Genomic DNA, 21,154 nt, shown 5'->3' on the forward strand with positions numbered 1-21,154 from the left:
AGGATAGATTTAGCTAGAAACAAATGATTTGCTGTGGTGACCCCTAACGGGGAAAGGCGAAAGTAGAAGAGTATATGTATATAACTTATTTAATAAATAAGCTCAGGTTGACCACACAGCCTCAGATGACTGTACTGTCAAACCTTTATGTCATTGATGGAGTGACACTCTCTCAGATCACCTCTTACAGTATAAATAAACTCCTTTTATTTGAAATGCCTCTATGGTGTGTGCCACTCTCACAGACACAAGTGCATTCCTTGATGTTTTCTGGTCCAGTCATGTACAGATAGTCCACTTCTGAAGTCAAGTATTTCCAGAAAGCCCAGTAGGACTATTGCTGTGGCTGTTGTTATCAATCCTAGCATCATTAACAGGCACTGGAAGCACATGTGAACAGGATTATTCTGATTGGCATATATAATAATATCTGCCAGATGTTGGCAGGGTGACAGGGTAATTAGTATTCTCAGTGAATTAAGCTTCTCAAAGAACATCTGTGGCAGTAGCATGTGTGACCAGCATTAAAGGGTGGCCCAGGAGGGGCACAGACGGAAACCAGTGGGCATCAGTAACAATCTGTCATTGTCCCAGTATATATAAATTTTAAAGGCCACTGTTGCCAAAAATACTCATATGGCAGATGAGAGGCTACAAACATCATGTATGAGAGGTTCTTGGCATCTATTGTAATTTGTAACAGGACATTCATTCATTCATTCATTCATTCATCTTCTACCGCTTATCCGAACTACCTCGGGTCACGGGTAACAGGACAAAAGGTGTAAAAATGCACACAAGTTAATTAAACATTGTCACAAAGCAGCTTTCCTGAAATATATAAAAGCAGGATATAAATGAATGTATCCCTAATGAGCAAGTCAGAGGCAACGGTGGCAAGGAAAAACTCCCTGGGTTGATATTCAGAAGAAATCTTGAGAGGAACCAGACTCAAAAGGGAATCCCAACTCATCTGGGTGAGACTGTAAAGGTGCTTCAGCCAATTGCACACAAAATTTGCTGGCAAATCGCTATAGAATTTTACTGTCTTTACTAATGTTCACTAAGTAAACAACTCAGTTCATGAAAACTGCCAACGTTTGCTAGCTAAATAACTCACACACATGCACTTAAATGTTTTAGCTACATAGCAAGCAGAATGATTAGTGTAGGTCACACATCATGACTGTATGTCAATATGCGCCAGTCAGACATTTCTAAGCCATTGTTTTCCTTTATATCATCATTAAATCACAATTTAGAGGAGGCTGGAGATCATACGATGCAGTATGAAAAGGCCATTAGCTTTTGTTTGGCATGATTAAACTGAAGGTTGTTACTGAAGAAGAATCTGCTCTCTGAAAAGCAGAAGGAATATCTCATATTTTTCTTTTGCATATACTGTACATCACTAATCACACTTAATTAACCTTCAGCTACTTCAAAGTTGGAAAGCACGCAAACGCCATTGGAACTGACTGCCATAGAACCTCACAGTCACCTTGGTGTATAAGCATTTAAGTATTCATGTATACTGTACATCTGAGCTGAGAAACATAGCAAGCATTATCTATAAAAAAGGCATTCTTAAATGATTATACCCTAATATTAATGCCACAGCTGCTGCTGATAGCAACCAGAATTATGTATATACTCACACTGAACTGCAGAAACTGCTTTTATTCTCCAACCTAACAAAAAAAACTATAAATCATGTGATTACTACCTCATTACAGGGTGTTTTACAGCAGCCTCACTAAGAGAAATAAAGTTAAGCTATAAGCAAATTAAGCTATAACATCTTTTTAAGCTCTAACGTGTATAAAGCGTTACTGCAATGTTCTAAAAACATCTGCTGTAGTAAATGTTGTTTTTTTCTCCCGGTGTGTTAGAACATTTTTGACACACTCTTACTTTTTAAACAAAAATATGCAAGCCACTCACTTTTCCTGCAAATACTATATGGGCCTTCAAAAAGGTGGTAAAGAACAACCTGCTTTAACAGGAAGAGGCCTTTTCACGGAAAATGCCAAACTTGTAAACTCAATCTTTCTTTTTGAAGAACTTCTTGTTTTTTTTCTTTCCTGTATTCCATTTTCAAATGAGTAACATTCCAAAAGACTTGTTTAAGTGTTTAAGAGTTAGAAATTCATACACTCAGAAGGGCAACCTGAAGAAAACGCTGGAAAATGGAAACGTTGGAAGTAGGTTGCTCTTAAGAAACATAATATATGAATATATCAAACAGCTGTATATATGTATATATTTATTACGTTTACTTGCTCAACAGTTTCTCTATATACTCTCTGCCATAGCCTATTATTTATTCACTGTACATATCTTTACATAATTAATTGCACTTTTTCATTTTTATAATTGTGTTAGCTGAACTTCTGTTAGATGCTTTGTCTCATATTCATTACAGCACAGCGAAATTCTTTCTTTGCATTTCCCGACTTTGGAGTTTCAAAGCTTTGTTTTATTTTTTTTGTTTTTATAAAACATTTTTTTTTGTTTTTATAAAACATTTTTTTTGTTTTTATAAAACATTTTTTATAAAACATTTTTATTTTTATAAAACAAAGCTGATAAACAAAGCTTTGTTTATCAGCTTTGTTTTATTTTTAGCAAGGACAGGCAAGACAGGACCATGGTTGGGAAAAGTACAAAAAGATGCTAATAAACAGAGCTGACACAATAAAACACTAAATCATTGCATTAGAATGAAACCTGGGGCGACCAATCTTTCTGAGAGAAGAGAACATTAACATAATCATTGTTTCCTTCTCCATGATCACAATGAGTAAATGACCATTTTTAACAGCCAGACTGAAAAGCTAATCCCAATCCCACAAGAGACAGAAGAGAGCATTAAAGCATTTGCTGCCTCCATAGACCAGGTAATGCTCACCAAAAATGCTACATGCAAAATCCATGTCCTTTATCAAATGCTGGATGTGTTGTGTTGGACACACATTTTAAATGATCCACTTTACAGGTATTAGATCATAGCGCTGGCCAACTGCTACCTGCTTTGACAGTCTAATGAGGGATTACTAGCATTTCCACATGAGTCACTCTAATAACCTCCTTGTGAAGGACCGGATCAAAATACAAGACGCTTGATAGAACATATGCTTTAGACTTTATATAAACAATTTCAGAATGCTGTCAATCAATGACTGCAAACAAGAAGAATCCAAGGCCTTAGTTGACAACTATTAATGCTTTATGAGGATTTTGCATGGCTGGACATCTGCTCTATGTATTTTGCAGCTGTTGGGCAGATGCTGCATCAGTGGAGGAAGCACAGCCTTTGTGTTTTTCCTTCTTCTCAGATTTCTTTCCCACTGTGCTGTCGTCCTTTGTGTCAGTGTCAGCAGAGCGATGTTTGGCAGGTAAAATGCTGTGACACCTATTTCGCACATTACAGGTGACAGATGGATACGACAAATGACCTTTCTCTGGTGGGTAGAGTCCAGGTGACTTGAGAAAGACAGAGTCACATAATATACATACATACACACAGGATACATAAGTGTAGAAGACGTAACAAAACTGCTCCTTTTTGATTAGGGCTAAAACCTTTTATTCCTTTTCAGGAAAGTTCAACACGATAGTTTGTTGAAAGTTTTAAGAAGCAATGTCAGTAGGTCTGTGATGCTTGTATTTGTTAACAGATGTGGAACAACCCTTAATGTGGCTCGGACTAACTTACAGTACTTTAAGTCCTTAGCTTTGTGTTGTTCTTTGTAGCTCTCTCTTTGTTCTATGTAGCACCATGGTGCGGGAAAAACATTGTCTCATTTCACTATGTACTGCATCAGCTATATATGGTTGAAATGACAACTGACTTGTACTGTATGGCCTGCAGATGCTCTTTAAGTACATCCATAACACTCTCCTCTGTAATGACGCCTGAGATAGGCCCAATGACGCCTGAGATATGCACAGGCTCCCCGTGACCCGAGAATAGTTCGGATAAGCAGTAGAAAATGAATGAATGAATTGAAGTGTATATATTAACAGCCCTATATAAATATTATAGTAAAAGTACTGATATCATGTTAACTTATTCTGTCTATTTATTGCACACGATCACATTTTTGTACACAGTGAAGATTTGCAGTTTGAAACCAACACCAGCGACTTGATCTGATACAAAAACACTTTACCGAAAGGATGCTATTAAATGTATTCAGTGTTTTGAGAAACAATTTAAAGTTTGCTGTGCATAGATTTTAGAACTGTATATAAATGTTCTATGCAGTTTCCTGGTGGTCCGTAAGCAAGATCCCACACGCTTACGACCATGGTGTGGGTTTGTTTGCCAACCCAGTGACTGAGGGCTTAACTCTCAGTGCTGGTTCAAAATTTGGATAAAGTGGGAGGGTTGAGTCAGAAGGGGCATAAAACCTGTACTAAACTCAAATATGCATAAAGGATGATCAGCTTAAATGTAAATGTAAATGCTTTTCCGGACAGTGGAATGGCTGAATACAAATTCATTTGAGATCCTTTATATCCCAAACAAGGCTCATACAGTAAGCATCCACAATCTTCTTTCTAAAGGCCTTAGAGATCTCACCATGGTGATACCTCTCACTTCAACAATTAAGTAAATTATAAAACTAAATATCTAAGGTTTATATAAGGCAAAAATTCTTTAAAATGCTCTGTAACAATGTTCTAATGGTTTGCACCTGATATGATACGCCTGTAGGTAATTTTATCCGTTTTAAATACAAATAAATATAGGGTTGTCCTTACTTTTTACTCAAAAGAAATTAGATTTTTTTTAAACTTACATTATACAAATCATTTCAAAAAGACCTTTCTTTGTTTTATTTGTTTAGTTATATTACTTAAATTTTCCAATATTGTTAAAATGAAGATCGAATGCCTGCATTAGGCCTAATGGTTAGAGTGTCTGACTCGTAACCCTAAGGTTGTAGGTTCGAGTCTCGGGCCGGCCACGATTGAGGTGCCCATGAGCAAGGCACCGAACTCCCCAACTGCTCCCTGGGCACCGCAGCATAAATGTCTGCCCACTGCTCCAGGTGTGTGTTCACGGTGTGTGTGTGTTCACTGCTGTGTGTGTACACTTTGGATGGGTTAAATGCAGAGAACGAATTCTGAGTATGGGTCACCATACTTAGCCGTATGTCATGTCACTTTCACTATTTTTAACAATTAGAAAAAAATAAAATAAAACACAGGCTTTCATGGGGTGTCCTAATTTTTTCACATAACTATTTGTATTTCCTGTGATTAGTTTTAGTTTAGTTAAGAATTATTGCTGGAAAACAAAACCAGAAAAAAGTCTCCAATTGCCTGAACCTATATTATAGCCTATAATTCAGGTTTTCACACAGATACATATTCATAATATCTTCAGTGTCTATTAATTATACATGTAATGAATAAACATAATGTTAAAATTTAATTATCATCATTACTCATGACTATTCATATATGACTCAGCTAGATGTTAAAATATACACTTCATTATTTCCTCATGTGCTAAAGATTACTGCAGGCATGAATTCATAATTATGAAAGCATTAGTTACATGTTAATAAATGCTTGTTTATAGTAAAAACTTTACCATTAAAAATGATGTGTAGCATATGAACCTTTGAAAGTCATACTGGTTTAAAGCTTCAGACAGTTCAATTAAAAGAACCGCTTGGTAGGATTTTGTTTGTCAGAGTCGTTTCATTACTTCATAAGGAGACGTGGGTTCGAACACGCAATAATTTCACACTTGCTCTGCTGTTTGATCCTCTGCATACACAGATGGCATTCCTGTCAGAGACATTAATAGGGACAGACAAGGCAGTATTTCTATTAGATGAGAATGCAAGGTGCAAATTCCTTATGGAGATGTTTACAGTTCCAACAGAAAAGAGCTTTTTTCAACTAAAATAATTTGGATTGAAACTAAAAGGGTACTCTGTGCCAAATCAGAGACTTTATAAAAACTTGCTGCAACTTGTTGAAGAGCAACTGAGGGGGTTTTTACACCTGGTCACTTCATGCGTTTTCTGTGATCGGATAGCTATCCGATCGTAAAAAGACCAGGTCTAAATGCCCTCCGAAACGGTTTCGAGACGGATATAAATCCGATCGCTCAAACCACTTCAGGAGGTGGTCTGGGACGCATTTCAGATGAAACTGGACAGGTGTAAATGAATGTGGTTGTTCAAGCCACATACGTCAGCGCTATACTCCTCCCAAACAGAAGTACGTCACTCGCAGGTGACTCGCAGGTCGTGCATCGTGCCAGAAACAAATATGTTTTCCCATCAGTGCTGGCTCCGATCTTTCACCCAGGTGTCTCGTTTGGTCTTAAAATGCACTGCTGCCGCCAGCGAAAATGCAGCAAACAGTAAATGCTGTTTTTTGTAGCAACCGCATACACCAAAGCGTGTTCCATTTCAATTACCCCGGAAATGAGGTAAAATATATCTGAAATATCGGATTGATATCTGATTCGCCAAGACGCATTTATGTGGCTTAATGTAAATGGAACAGTTTTAACAAATCAGATACTGTAGCTATCGGATCAGAGAAAACACATGAAGTGACCAGGTGTAAAAAGGCCCTGATATTCATTCCTTCTACATGTTCGAAGTTTCAGTACCTTCTTTGATCGTGAATGTTAACATTTTCATACTCTATTCTAGTTCCTTATTCTAAACATTTTGGATAGTAAGATGAATAATAAGACCCCAATGTTCACTAATAAGAGAAATTACGATGTCCTCTATAGTACATTGATGAGTTTGAAATATATCATTTTTATTCCTCACTTTCAATTAATTGTCTGTCTTAATACCCCACTTAAGTTAGAACAAAAACTCACACACTTTTCTGCATATGATAGCTTTACTCATCTTCTAATGTTATCAACAGAAAAGGCAAACCTGTTGGTATGAACAAAATAAGAAAACGTCACAGTAAATAAAGGTTTTTATCAGTAAGTGTGTCTACTGATAAGATAAAATAATAAACCTGTGCAGTATTGTTATTTTATCCCATTCCAAAAAAAATGGAAGATTTTTCATCTACACTGTTAAAAAAATAAATAAATGGAGCTCTATTTATGATTAGGTTTGATATAATTGGTTTTGGACTTGAGATGGAAACCATTTTACCAGAAATGCATCGCTCTGAAATTACTTGGAATAATGATGATGAAAGTTGATGCACTTACATAAACCGTATCATTATAGATAATATTATACACTGTTTATATGTCAAAAAAGTCAAACAATAATAGCTGGTCTAATATAGGATTCACAAACTTGCTGTATCTCGACTAGACCTTCAGAGATGCTCCAACGGTACAGTATCAAAAAATAAAGCTAGCAGTCTGATATATATTTCTAGTGACAAAAACACACAACCTTGTTGCATTACACTGCCTTGTTGAGTAAAACCCCAAACAGAATTATGTTGCAATGCTGATGAAATGCTCACGAACAGTAAACAACCATCTCTACTGCATTCTGTTTGGCGTTTCAGGCTGGAAAGACAGACAGTAGAGAAATGCATGTATTCAGGTAAACCACACGACAGCCGAGTGCTATAAACATACACAAGAACAAGACTAGTGGTATTGGGAACAAACTTTTGGTTTGAATGGCTATTAAGCAGACCAGAAAGTCAAGAAGTTCAAGTCGCAACAAAAGGGAACATCTGCAGATGATTCATGTGGTACATGAAAGAAATTCACGCAACAGAAATGTAATATTAGCAACAATAGGAAAGAGCAAAAAAGAGCAATTATAATAAAGTGCTGAAGTCTAGAAATTAACCCTTTTTTTACAAAAAGAAGAAGAAAATGAAAAACTACTGCTGCACTACTGAAGCACTTTACAGTCCCCACAATGCACTACACTCCGTCCAATCCCCCGGCACTGCGTGACTGGTCCGATCATCTCCCAGTGTACAAGAAGGCGTGCAAAGACTGGTGGTAGAATGAACTTCCCCTGGATCTCTGAGCAGCTGAGTCACTGGCTGTTTCATATGAAAACTATAGACCTAGTTATTCATGAGTACTTAAATTAGCACTTTATTTAAGAAAAAACCTCCCCAGTAGAGATTTTTAAACTGACAGTAATCTTGACCTGTACCTTGATCCGTGTCCTAATGAATCGATATCAGGACGGATTCCTGAATTTGAATTATAGTGCTAATACAGTGTACCATTTATACTGATGCTTAATTCAGAGCAATACAGATTTGTAGGTTTATTTTTAAACTGGTGCTTTCAGCTATATCACCCGTATTTGACAAACTGCACATGTCCTTTAAAGCCCTAGTCCTCTTATTCTCTCTTTAGATATAGCACATTCCAAAGAAAAATTGGTATAATTGCCTTTTAGGTATACAATAATTATATAGTACAGGATATTGTCAGGACTGGCTTGAACTTTTCCCTGTCTGGACACTAGGGGGACATTGTTTTTGCTGTAGTAGGGTTTCTTTTGTTTTGTGTACCCTGTGTCCTGCCCCACCTCTTTCTTAACACCCAACCCAACACACACACACGCACGCACGCACACACACACACACACACACACACGCACACACAGACACACACAAACACACTCACACACACACACACACACACACACCTGTTCCTTGTGTTTCAATGATTGTCCCCCCTATATATACCTGTTGTTTTGTGTGTTCTGTCTTTTATTGTATCGCCTGGTTTTTTGTTTGCTTTTCTGTTGCTTTGCTGCCCTTAGTGGGTTCCTTGTGTTTGTAGTTTAGTTTTGTTTGTTTTTTTCCTAAGTTTTGCTGTTTCACCCCTTTTTTCTGACAGGATATACATGTGTAAGTGAGGAAGTTAGTGACGTGTACGAAACAACTACTGTAACTAACCTTCTTGTCTCAAACTGCCTACTTTGCACTCTTCTAGATTGCTATTGAGTACTAACACTAATAGTTTTCCTATTGCGATTCGTGAATTTTACACACCTCTAAACCTACTGAAAAAACTCTTCTCAGTGTATATATCTTCAATTTGTTAGATAAGCAAATATTTAACATATGCTGGAGGTATTTTACTTTGCAAATAACCAAAGGCACAAAGTTTTAAAGAGAAGCAGAGTTGGTCTGTGTGTTTAATGTTGCTGTGCATTTAAGTGTTTCTCTTTACAGCTTGACTCAGAAGCCAGATGGTCTTAGTTCTAGAAGACAACGCTTTTAATCCTCCAGATGTACATAAGTGAGTATGTGAACAATGCGCTCATGTAGCAGCTGTGTGTTTTTAGTACAGATGGTGTCAGTCAAGTGTGTTTGTACCTAGCACAATAATATATAGGATTAAGAAAGTAATCTGTTGACCTGTGCACTATTCAGTAAATGCACCAGGAATCAAAATGCCTGTGAAATAAAAAAAAAAAGCTTCTTTTCTGCTTTAGAGAAATATATAAATTTAGGATATGAATTTTAACTTCATATATTCATTCATTCATTCATTTTCTACCGCTTATCCGAACTACCTCGGGTCACGGGGAGCCTGTGCCTATCTCAGGCGTCATCGGGCATCAAGGCAGGATACACCCTGGACGGAGTGCCAACCACACTAGGGACAATTTTCCAGAGATGCCAATCAACCTACCATGCATGTCTTTGGACCGGGGGAGGAAACCGGAGTACCCGGAGGAAACCCCCGAAGCACGGGGAGAACATGCAAACTCCACACACACAAGGTGGAGGCGGGAATCGAACCCCGACCCTGGAGGTGTGAGGCGAACGTGCTAACCACTAAGCCACCGTGCCCCCAACTTCATATATATTTTTTTAAAATTTATCCCTAATGAGCAAGCCAGATGTTGATTGTGGCAGAAAAACTCCCTAGTATATTAGGAAGAACCATTGGTGACACCAGCTTGTGACTATAAATAACTTACATTCTGAAGATGTGTATTATGGTCAAAAAAGTGCAGTTAGGTAACAAGGAATTTCTAGTATTAACACAACTTATAACTGTTCTAGTAACACAACTATTTTGCAATCCAAAGCCATCTTTATGCTTTCTAAGTGGTGCCATCCTCAGTAATCTCATGTATCTTTAGACATCCACAGCTGATAATAGGGGACTGATATCAGTATACACTTTAAAAAAGAATTCAATTTGCATTTCCATGCATTTCAAACATCTAGTTCATATCTTTGGTTGATGCTTATATCAATGCAATTTAAGGATTTAAATAAGTCAAATTAAAGTGCTACAAAATTAAGTGAGGGAATATGTGGGGGAACAGAATGCTGTAACTATCAATAAGTAAATGCTAGTGTACTGCAAAAGACAGTGATAGAAAGACTAGCAAGGAGATGAGGGTTTGCCATTATTGGGAATGCTCCTAATTCAGAGTATTGTCACATAACTAACGCAACCATGCCACAACACCCAGAGCTGATCAAGTTGATATTGCAGCAGCTTGTTATGTCCTCAACCATCTGGAGCACATGCGACAAACTGCAGTGCGGTCACCCGGCACAATTAACACCAGTGTCCTGCTGGACATTGTCTCATCACTGTGAACAGCGTGAAAGCTTTCAACAGATTTCGACTGGCATCTCATTTCAAGTTCATCAAAATGTCATGACTTAATTATAAATCTCTATGGGATTCTACTGTTTATAAATGGCACAAAGAATGTCACTGAAATAACACCAAAAATTAACCAACAGTTTTTGTTAAAACATCATAATGAGATAGTAGCATAAAGCAGAGGAACAAGAGTAAATTGTATATTTAAAAGATTTTCCAATGACTCAAGAAATTGTATATGGAAATATTTACATCATAGCTGGACACCGCAGGTTTGGATTAATTCTGAGAAGAAATTCATACTTTTACAATTTGTAAAAGGACAAAGCAGACAATAATTGGCATACATATATATCTTTTATACTGTGCACCCAACCCCAGTAACTTTACCAAAAACATTTTATGTTCCATCTCCCAAGTAGAAGTTCAACAAACATGTATGGAAGGAAAAGCATAACTAGTTCATGTGCAGCTGTTACTTTAGATAATACTGCCTGAGATTATGCTGTTTTTTGTTTATTTAGTGTTTAAGGAGAAGCCTTTGAAGGAAATACATCCTCCGTCATGGCACACACTGTCGTAATGCTGAATACTGGCATATTTTTTTATGAAAAACATCTGTACCTTCCAGTGACATTTTACCCATAAAACTCAACTTCTGTATATACACATTCATCATACTGTAAACTGTTTTCAATTTACTTCCTGATTTATATATGTATTTAAACCTTCATGTGTCCAGCATGATATATATCCTGAGTCAGAGATGGGGACTCGAGTCATATGACTTGACTCGAGTCAGACTTGAGTCGCAAATTTGAGACTTGAGACTTGCTTGACAAATATTAAAAAAAGACTCGACTTGACTTCACATTTATGACTTGAGACTTGACTCGGACTTGAGTTAAATGATTCAGAGATGGGGGACTCGACTTGACTCAAGTCAGACTTAAGTCGCAAATTTGAGATTTGAGACTTGCTTGACAAATATGAAAAAAAGACTCGACTTGACTTTGACTTAACATTCATGACTTGAGGCTTCCTTGTGACTTGAACATGTGTGACTTACTCCCACCTCTGTCCTGAGTGCTCTTGTACTATGTGATCTTACCAAGCCGTTCATTTATGCATGGTCACCTATATGTTGTCTTTACCTGGATGATCAGACCACTGTATATTGCCTACCACTGTTCACTAATTCGGATTAGGATTTCTTCTTCTTCTGCTTCTTCTTATTCCTATTCTTTTGTCTTTGGACTCCTTATTGTTTATAAAGCTCAGCAGTGAAAAGCTTTCCATCATCTTTAGATGTTAGGAGTCACTAAATGTGATAACTCCAAACATATGAAAACATTAAATGAGTTAATGATGAGATAACTTATGCAAAATGCATAAATCTTGAGATTAGTTGTGCAAAATGGGTGTTTGTTTTTAATGCCGATCATTACTTTTGTGAGACACAAATTTGCACTCAAATTAACATGTAAACACACATCTTATTAATGTAGTGCCAGTAAGTTCAACCATTGGATGTTGAATGATAGTCAAACCATAGTGAGGTGCTGTTCATTGTTGTTAATCCCAGAAATCTCTGGCCTTCAGAGATTTCTGGGATTCTTAAATATTTAAAAAAAAAAAAAAGGATTTTCTCATCATACTTTAATACTTTCAATCTTTACAGTATCATATTAGGTGTATGAATCTCAAGTCAGCACCAGGCATCATACTGTATTTACAGTAAATTCTTAGACGTACAAAGAGGCCTCATTAAGACACAGTAAAATATTAGTGTGCTCTAAATCCAATGCAGATTTATGTCATGATTCAGCCCGGACTTTTGGCCATGTGCTGTTGTTGTTGTTGTCACGTGTCTGCCCCGCCTTCGTCTGCTCCTCCCTGTCACCAGACCTGCTCCTCATTGTCATCATTGTCTTAATTGTATTTAAGTCAGCCGGGTTGCTGAATGCAGCGCGGATCATTAGTTGCGTGTACCCCTTGTCATGTCTAGTCTCTGTTAAATGTCGTCAGTTGTATTGTTTCATTTATCGTCATTTTTGTCTATGTCTTCTTTATTTATTAAACCCCCTTCATTTGAAGCTATCCTGCGTACGGGTCTGTCTCCTTCCAACCCGGTTGTGACAATTTATCTAATGTTTGCTTACGTTTACAACTTGACTGAAGCAATATCTGGGAACAATATTATGGTCTATTACATTAGTAATTGTACATAGCACAATTACATTTTTAGTCTGGAAGTATAGCTTTCTTTGTCTGATAGAAATGCAAAACTGAATGTGTTTACTTTCTCATTATTAGAATAGTTAAGAAACACATTTAAACTCTACGACAGCAAGCACTCTAATAGACAAGCTAGTAAAGTGGCCGTAAAGGACCAACGGTGGAGAACAACTTCCTTCTTACATTATTGAGCCAACTTCAACACTGATGTCATACATTTTATGGCCATTGCTTTTAAACTATTAGATATTGGTTATGAGAGAGTCCTTAATGCTGAAGGTTGATCAGATAGTTCAGCTTCTCAAACATCTCAAGCTTCTCAATAGAGTTAAAGATTGCTTTCTATTCATAGTCAAATGCCAAAAACACAATTCATATAGAACAAACTACTGATTGTGAGCTTATCTGGCTGTGACAGCTGTGGGTCATTTGAGTTCTAGTAATCATTTCTGAACTCAGAACCTACAGATGCCATTTATCTATAAACTGTGCTGCCCTGTCACGCTCTGATTGTGATGATGGCACATTTATGCAGCACGATTCCTCCTCACTTTTTCTGCACGCACAGCCTCTTATCCACACTGAAGTGCTGTAAGGTTAGCCTCGGTGATAATAGGACTGGACAACCATCAACAATCAATTTTAAAGGCTGAAAACCATTTAGTTAACCTTTCAGCAGCAATAAGAAACAGATGCACAGTATACTGTTCACTATGGCTTAATTAGCATAGCACTAATAACACTGGGTTCAAGTAATCTATAACAGAAATACTGGGCTCAAGTAATCTATAACAGAAACACTGGGCTCAAGTAATCTATAACAGAAACACTGGACTCAAGTAATCTATAACAGAAACACTGGGCTCAAGTAATCTATAACAGAAACACTGGGCTCAAGTAATCTATAACAGAAACACTGGGCTTAAGTAATTTATCGTCAGACCACTACGCTCACTTATAATCATCTATAGAGTAATTTATAGTCAAATCACTGGCTTCAAGTAATTTATCCCGAAAAGACTTGGTTCAAGTAATCTTTAGTGCCGGTTAATATTATGAACAGCAGTTGCGCTGTTCCTCTTTACTTGCTTCTCTATTTCTAACCATCCCGAGGCATCCAGAGATTGTACCAACTCCAGTTGTGTTCTGTGCCATGAAGATTACAAACCAACAGTGAGAAAAAGCCAACCCTGTGAGGATCCTGAGGCATCTAGAGATGTACTAGCTCCAGTTAGATTCCGCTTCATAGAGATTTTGGACGGTCAAAGAGGAAATGCCAACTCCTTGTGGTCTTTGAGGAAACAACCTCCTCATCAAAACACAATTGTCGGACTGTATATTTATAATCACACCCTCCAGTGTCACCCAAATGAGGATGTCTCTCTTTTGAGTCTGGTTCCTCTCAAGGTTTTTTCCTCTTCCTTCTAAGGGAGATTTTCCTTCCATAGTCACCTCAGTCACCTCAGGCTTGCTTATTTGGTAAAAAATACAAACACATTTAAATATGTCTGACATTAACCTTAAATTTTTGTTTAATAATTTTTTTTTTAATACTATGAACCTTTTTGTACTATATTTATGTTCTTTAAAGCTGCTTTGAGACAATGTCCATTGTTAAATGTGCTATCCCAGTAATACTGAGTTCAAGTAATCTATCCGGGAAACCCTGGGTAAGTAATTTATCCCAGAAACAATAGGTTCATTTCATCTATACCGAGAACTCTGGGAGGTAGAATGTACCTGGTCTGGCACACCAGCCTATAACAGGGCATCACACACTTGCATTCACATGGTCAGCTAATCCTAGATGTATATTTTTGGACAGTGGGAGAAAACTGGAGGAAACCAGGAAGAAACCTTCTGAGAGCATGTACAGTAAAGCACCAGACAGACAGAAACCTGAGATCAGGCTTAAACTGGAACCCTGGAGCTGTGAGGTGGCAACACCATGCTGACCGCATTACTATTTTTATTAAATCCTTTCAGGATATTTGCACACCATGTTGCACAGGATACATTAGAACTTTTCCAAATCAAGCAGGTAATATTTTATCATAAATCATCTAAAAAAATCAAAAAGTAACATTACTTAATTATCATTAATTGTAATCAATTTAATTCAACAATTAAACTGCTACATTTATAAATAAATGTTTCTGACTGAATTCCTCTGTTGCACTGGAAATGAAATAGAGGTGAATGAAATTGTGGGTTTTTTTTTTCAACACCCTGTTCAAAGAGTTGAAAGAGACTGGGATTAAAATGACCCTGACGTCTCACCCCTCTAAGACACTGAGGAATCATAAAATTATGGGAATGATAGTTTAAAGTCCCAAATTACTGGAGTCAATGCACTTTAGATGCAATTTGGAGTTAACGCTTCATTTGGCAGCAGAACTGACTCCTATGCTGTAATGTGATTAAACCTGGCAGACATTTTAGAAAGCATATTTTTGAAGTAAAATTTTTTTCTCCTTGTACAGTATAAGCCAAGTTTATTAGGAAGACTATTACCGAGTTCTAATTCAATTCTTTAAGAGAGCTTAATAGTCTTCAGAGAGCATAACACAGAATATAAATGTATAATGCACAATAAGTAACATATCTCACAAAGAAATTAATTAGCCAATAATAATAATCGCTGCTTACGGACTGAAGGTACAAGATGAAAAGCAGAAAATATGGCCACTTCATACAGAAAGGCTTATTATTACCGACTGTAATCAAATAATTTTTCAACAAGAGACTTTCAATGATTAAAAACGTTTATGTCTGAGACAAATTTCACACAGCACAAAAGTTCTGCTCCACAACACAACAATCATTTTGATCTTATGTGACTGTTTTTTTGACAATATTTTCTTAAGTAGCAGTGGAACATTAGATATTTTACAAAGCCTCCTTTTGGATAAAAATAACAGACTAAGCCTTATCCATGAATGCCTAAGATTAAAGGATAAGCGTCTGAATGGTTGATCTTAAAAAAAACCCTCCACACAACACACGCCAAGCTTCTTTTATATTCGTTTACATATACATATATATATTTACATTCATTTACATATTTAGACTTTACTCTTTAAATCACTACTGAGCAAGTCAATTAAAAATGGTGTGAAAAAAACATATCTATGGCCAAATACAAGCCCAAATTGTTTGTGTTGTATACAATATTCCAATATTCTGGAGGAATATTGTGGAGGTCTACAACCATTTCTATCATTTATGATGAAAGCTTTTTGGTCTCACAATGGATAGGTGACGAATTTGCATTTGTAAAACTACATGTTTATACCAACGAGAAAACAAGTCCTTGTCAGAGGCAACTAAAGAGTCTTTGAAGACTGAACAACAACAAAAAAAATATTATTCAATTCGCGAGCTTTGAATGATTAAATAGCTGGACAGACTGGACTTAAAGACTGAACCAGGGTCCATTATTACATCTGCATTTTCCTGTGTATAAGTGTTAGAAATTCTGCAGAAAAAGAATAAACAAGGCCACATAAGGGTTTTAAAAGCAAGAACGAGAGTTTAATAATAATTTCAAGGCTATGCAGACCTAGCCAAGCATTTTATCAAAGTGAACCAAACACTTTCTAACCATTATATGAAAAACATGGCTGTAGTTCAACAAATCTCATATTCAAACCAGCTTGAACCAGCTTGGCATCTGTAGAACATTCTTGACTGCATCTTAACTAATCACATGTATTTATGTAACTAACTTAGTTAAATTAAACTCACCAGACCAGAAACTACATATGAAAAGAACTAGTGATGCCATATCAGGAGTTATTTATTTATTTATTTATTTATTTATTTATTTATTTATTTATTCGTTCATTCGTTCATTCATTCAATTTATTTTTGCAGTCTGATTAGTGACATGGCCACACAAAAAGGTTGTTGATGTTGAAAATCGATGCTGAAATAAAAATATTAAAAAATGAATAGACAGGAAACTGTTCATTTACTGTACGTCTTGTCTGTTTAAAGTATAGGTTTGCATCAGCTTTTATTTTTCAGGAGTAGGTTTTTACTTTAATACATGTAGACAGATAAGAAGACTGATTACAGCATAAAAAAAAATCCATTAGTATCTGCTTGATGTGTGTGTTTGTGTGTGTGTGTGTGTGTGTGTGTGTGTGTGTTTGTTCATTGAGATCATTGAGTTTTCTGATTTTGTTTTGCTGGAAAAAATATCTAAAGCATCAATGCTGCCTCTCACCCTAACTTCACCCCTCACTATATCTCCATTCGTTACTTCCTAAATCTGTCCTGTACAAATTCTAAGTTGTATGCAGTGATGAGACAAAGATAGAAGTCAGACATAAGTAAAATAATTAGAGTAAACTTAAACCTCTTCTTCACCCATCTGCACAGAGCTACACACACACAGACACCCAACAGCGAAACACAGCATACCATTTACCTGCTTATCATTAAGACAGTGAAACAGCCACTCACACATGCACAAGTTTCCTACCGGGTGTGTTGAGTAGACGTGACGAGCGGCAGGTGTAGGCAATATGCTGCTCACAGTGTTCTGCAACGTCTGTAATGGCACTGATCTGCTCGATGGTAGCACTGTAGTTTACATGCAGCACTGTGCGTCTCTCCCTGCTTGAACCCGAGACAGCCGTTTGAGCTGGCAGGTTGTTCATCACCATCGTCCACACCTTATCCTCTGTTATATAAAATTAAAATTGTAATTTCATTAAAAATGTATTAAAAAAACATTCACCAAGATGTTGAAGTAATTTATTGAAGTCATTTGTACTGACAGTTAATTTTGTGTATTGATTACCACTGAACAGAAAAAAATATACTTTACTCAAAACTATATCAAACTTTTATAAATTTGTTCTTCAGCCTCAAATTATGATATGCATCGTGATTCCCCTTGACTACTTATATTTATTAGCGGCTAGAAACTATAAAAATGAATTAAATACTTCAAACAGAAAGCATGAGAAAGAAAAGGGATATCCTTATATTAGTACAGCACTTTAGGGTCTAATAACACTAATAACATTTTGTTCATTTTTAATCTAAATATCAAAAAGATCATTCAGTTAGGGAGGGGGGTGGGGTGGGGGGGCTCTCTAACCATTAGGCCACGACTTCCCCAAAAAAATTGCCAGTCATTTCAATTTAATTGGTGACTCCGATGCTCACTGGAGGGATTTGTCATGTTTGAAGATGCCATGTGCTCAATAAACATACTGCATTTCATGCGGTGAGCTCTCACACATCCCACATGGCCACATTACTAAATTTAATGTAATAAATGATGTCACCAAGACATTTAAAATTGGAATATAATATCTTTTCTCTATTATAGTTCCAGGAAAACTAATGTTAAAGTCAAATGCCTGGTCTTTTAAGGGACTGTGATTTTCTTTCAGATCTCAAGCATAACGAATACATAATAACAAACGTACTGTATATACAGCAGGGTATAAAAGTCCATCACTATTATTAAATATGATACATAAAAAAACTCTAGTTGGCTTTTCACGCTTGAAATAGTGAACTCTGGGTCACTGTGAAGTGAGGTTAAACAGAATCCTGAGTTAATCTGGTTTCACGTTTCACAATGCTCATACTTTACTCTGTGTTAACAATGAATCCTGGGTATTTATAATCTAATTATACATTACATTACAAAACCCTTGGGTAAGGTTGGTATTTGCATATTTGTGATTTTCCCAACAGAAAGGAAAAAAGAACAGGTCTGCCATTCTGTGCCTTAGCAGGCATTGTTATCTTTCACAGCTTTGTAACCTTTTATGTCTTTTTTATGTTTGTCCAATAATTGACCAGGCTTTCACCGATATCCAACTACTGCTAATACATAAATTTCAGGTATTTCCCCCTTGGTATGGCGTGCACTTCCATGATGCTCAGTGTTTTGCCATCTGACGCTTCAAGCCGTTGTTGTTGTTTTGCTGTGTGTTGCTCTGTGCTGGTTTTCACATGTAATGAGGCACTAGCGCTTCAATTTCTGATTGGGTGTGTGTTGCTAAGCACAATGTACATGTTCGAGACCATCATTAATGACTAAAATGACCCCGCAATCTCGGGCACATGGTGGCTTAGTGGTTAGCACGTTAGCCTCACACCTCCAGGGTCGGGGTTCGATTCCCGCCTCCACCTTGTGTGTGTGGAGTTTGCATGTTCTCCCCGTGCCTCGGGGGTTTCCTACGGGTACTCCGGTTTCCTCCCCCGGTCCAAAGACATGCATGGTAGGTTGATTGGCATCTCTGGAAAATTGTCCCTAGTGTGTGATTGCGTGAGTGAATGAGAGTGTGTGTGTGCCCTGCGATGGGTTGGCACTCCGTCCAGGGTGTATCCTGCCTTGATGCCCAATGACGCCTGAGATAGCCACAGGCTCCCCATGACCCGAGGTAGTTCGGATAAGTGGTAGAAGATGAATGAATGAATGAATCCACAATCTTTATACATTTAAATATATTTTGAAAAAATGGATTTATAACTGATATAGTAAATTGTTTTTTTAATAATAGAACCAAATGGATGCTACCGTATAAAATACCTGTCATGTTGCAGATAACTCTGAATGGCCCTAGAGGTCCACTGCCATCAGGATCGATCCAGTAGACATCTGAAGTTTTCCCCAGGTGCTTATAAGCCTCGCATGACTGCTCATAGACAGCTAAATGGAAGAGAGAATAAGACAGTCCAGTCCGTCTAAAACCTGTATAAGAAGTAATGTTTCATACTGTGCTCAGTAAGTGCAAAATATATAAACACAACTGCAAAATTAAAAGCACAAAAGAAAAAATGAAAAACATAACAGCGATTAAAAATGTGAGAATAGTAAATAAAAACACCAGCAAAATTCAAAACAGCAAACATATCAAAACAGACCAAACTAAAATAACAGCAAAATTCTAAACAAAAAAAAAACAGTACATAAACATCACAAAAGAGTAAAAAAAAAAAGCACTTGCACGGTACAAAAAAAAAACAGTAAACCAAAATTAAGAACATAACAAAAAACAAACAAAAAAATAGCAAACCAAAACAATAGCAAAATTAAAATAAAAAATAAATAAAAAATAAACATAAAGGCAAAAAATAAATAAACAAAAAATGCGACTCAAAACACAAAAGCAAATGTGAAATTGTGACAGCAAAACCAGAAACACATTATTTTCTCTCAAATCTGAAAGTGTAGATTCTTACCGAGCATCATTTGCTGATTGGCAACAACACAATATAGGTGTTTAGAGTAATAGGAAAGATGATCCTACTGAACCAACTGATGCTTTTATCGATGCTTTTAATCTGATTCTAGTTCATTCTGTTATTGTATGTTTATCTATTTATTATCAAAGAGACGATATTATTATACGCTATAAGATTATATTATATGCTATATGAATATTACTGTGAACATTGGATGACGTTATTATCTGTGAATGCAAGGTCACGATGTTTGGCGGTACTGAAAGGTGACATTCCCAGACAGCTAACATATGAGATTTCTTGTCAAAGGAAGTAAGCATAATGCAACCAGATAAGTGTTTCATCTTTATATAATGAGGTTTTCTGAGGCAAAGCTGCTAAATGTATTATGTAAACATGCTTCTTTGTGGACTGTTTAGACAGCAAGAGTCATACAGTATATGTCAACAATCATAAAGAAGAACAAGTAAGATGTTGAGTGATTTAGCTATAGCGTAGGTTGTGCTATAAAGATGTCCTTCATGTAGACTCGAAATCAATAGAATAATCAAAAAAAGCTTCAAGGTTTGTGCTAGTCTGATAGCTGTTCCATCAAAATGTCTGTAAACTCTAAAAGAAAAAATTCATCTCAAGCATCCCTGTCTAGTTCCTTGTCTGCTCCATGTCCGATCTATACAAACAGAAGGTTTTGCCTTGAATATAGCTTTTGGCAGTCAATTTACATTTTTCCCCTACTCTCATCTCAGTGATAAGTGGAAGGTCTTTGTTTATGATTCAAGTCTCACAGCTCAAGTTTGCTGTAATGTACATAATCTTCCTTGAACGATGCCAAATGCTTAGTTTGTACATTCTCATGGTTGCTGCAGTAGCTTTCAAGACAAAATAATGACAACATTAAAACCCAACATTAGTGTAACTGTACAAACTTATTGATGTAATTCTGTACAATTGTGTAAGATGTTCTGCGAATGTAATGTGTGGGGATTAGAGGCAAGGCTGCAAGTGTGTAAAGTTGGCATTAAGTTTATTCATTTGAATTCATTAATCAGTATCCATTTTCCTAATTGGGGTCAAAGAACAGGCAGGCAACATGATACTAAGGTAATCTACATACAATTGTAT

The 21,154-nt window shown here is 36.7% G+C and overlaps 1 protein-coding gene across 1 annotated transcript in view; it reads right to left on the minus strand.

The window, feature by feature from the left end:
- The window catches only part of LOC132839928 (contactin-associated protein-like 2), a 136,358-nt gene that overhangs the window by 76,315 nt on the left and 38,889 nt on the right, over window positions 1–21,154 (minus strand). Inside the window, exons 12-13 of the mRNA XM_060861142.1 lie at window positions 19,377–19,496; window positions 17,304–17,504 (exon numbers count right to left, since the gene is read on the minus strand). Coding sequence (XP_060717125.1) covers window positions 17,304–17,504; window positions 19,377–19,496 — 321 coding nt within the window. The remainder of the gene's footprint in view (window positions 1–17,303; window positions 17,505–19,376; window positions 19,497–21,154) is intronic.

Source organism: Tachysurus vachellii, chromosome 25, assembly GCF_030014155.1.
Source record: "Tachysurus vachellii isolate PV-2020 chromosome 25, HZAU_Pvac_v1, whole genome shotgun sequence".
In the NCBI taxonomy this organism is placed as follows: Eukaryota; Metazoa; Chordata; class Actinopteri; order Siluriformes; family Bagridae; genus Tachysurus; species Tachysurus vachellii.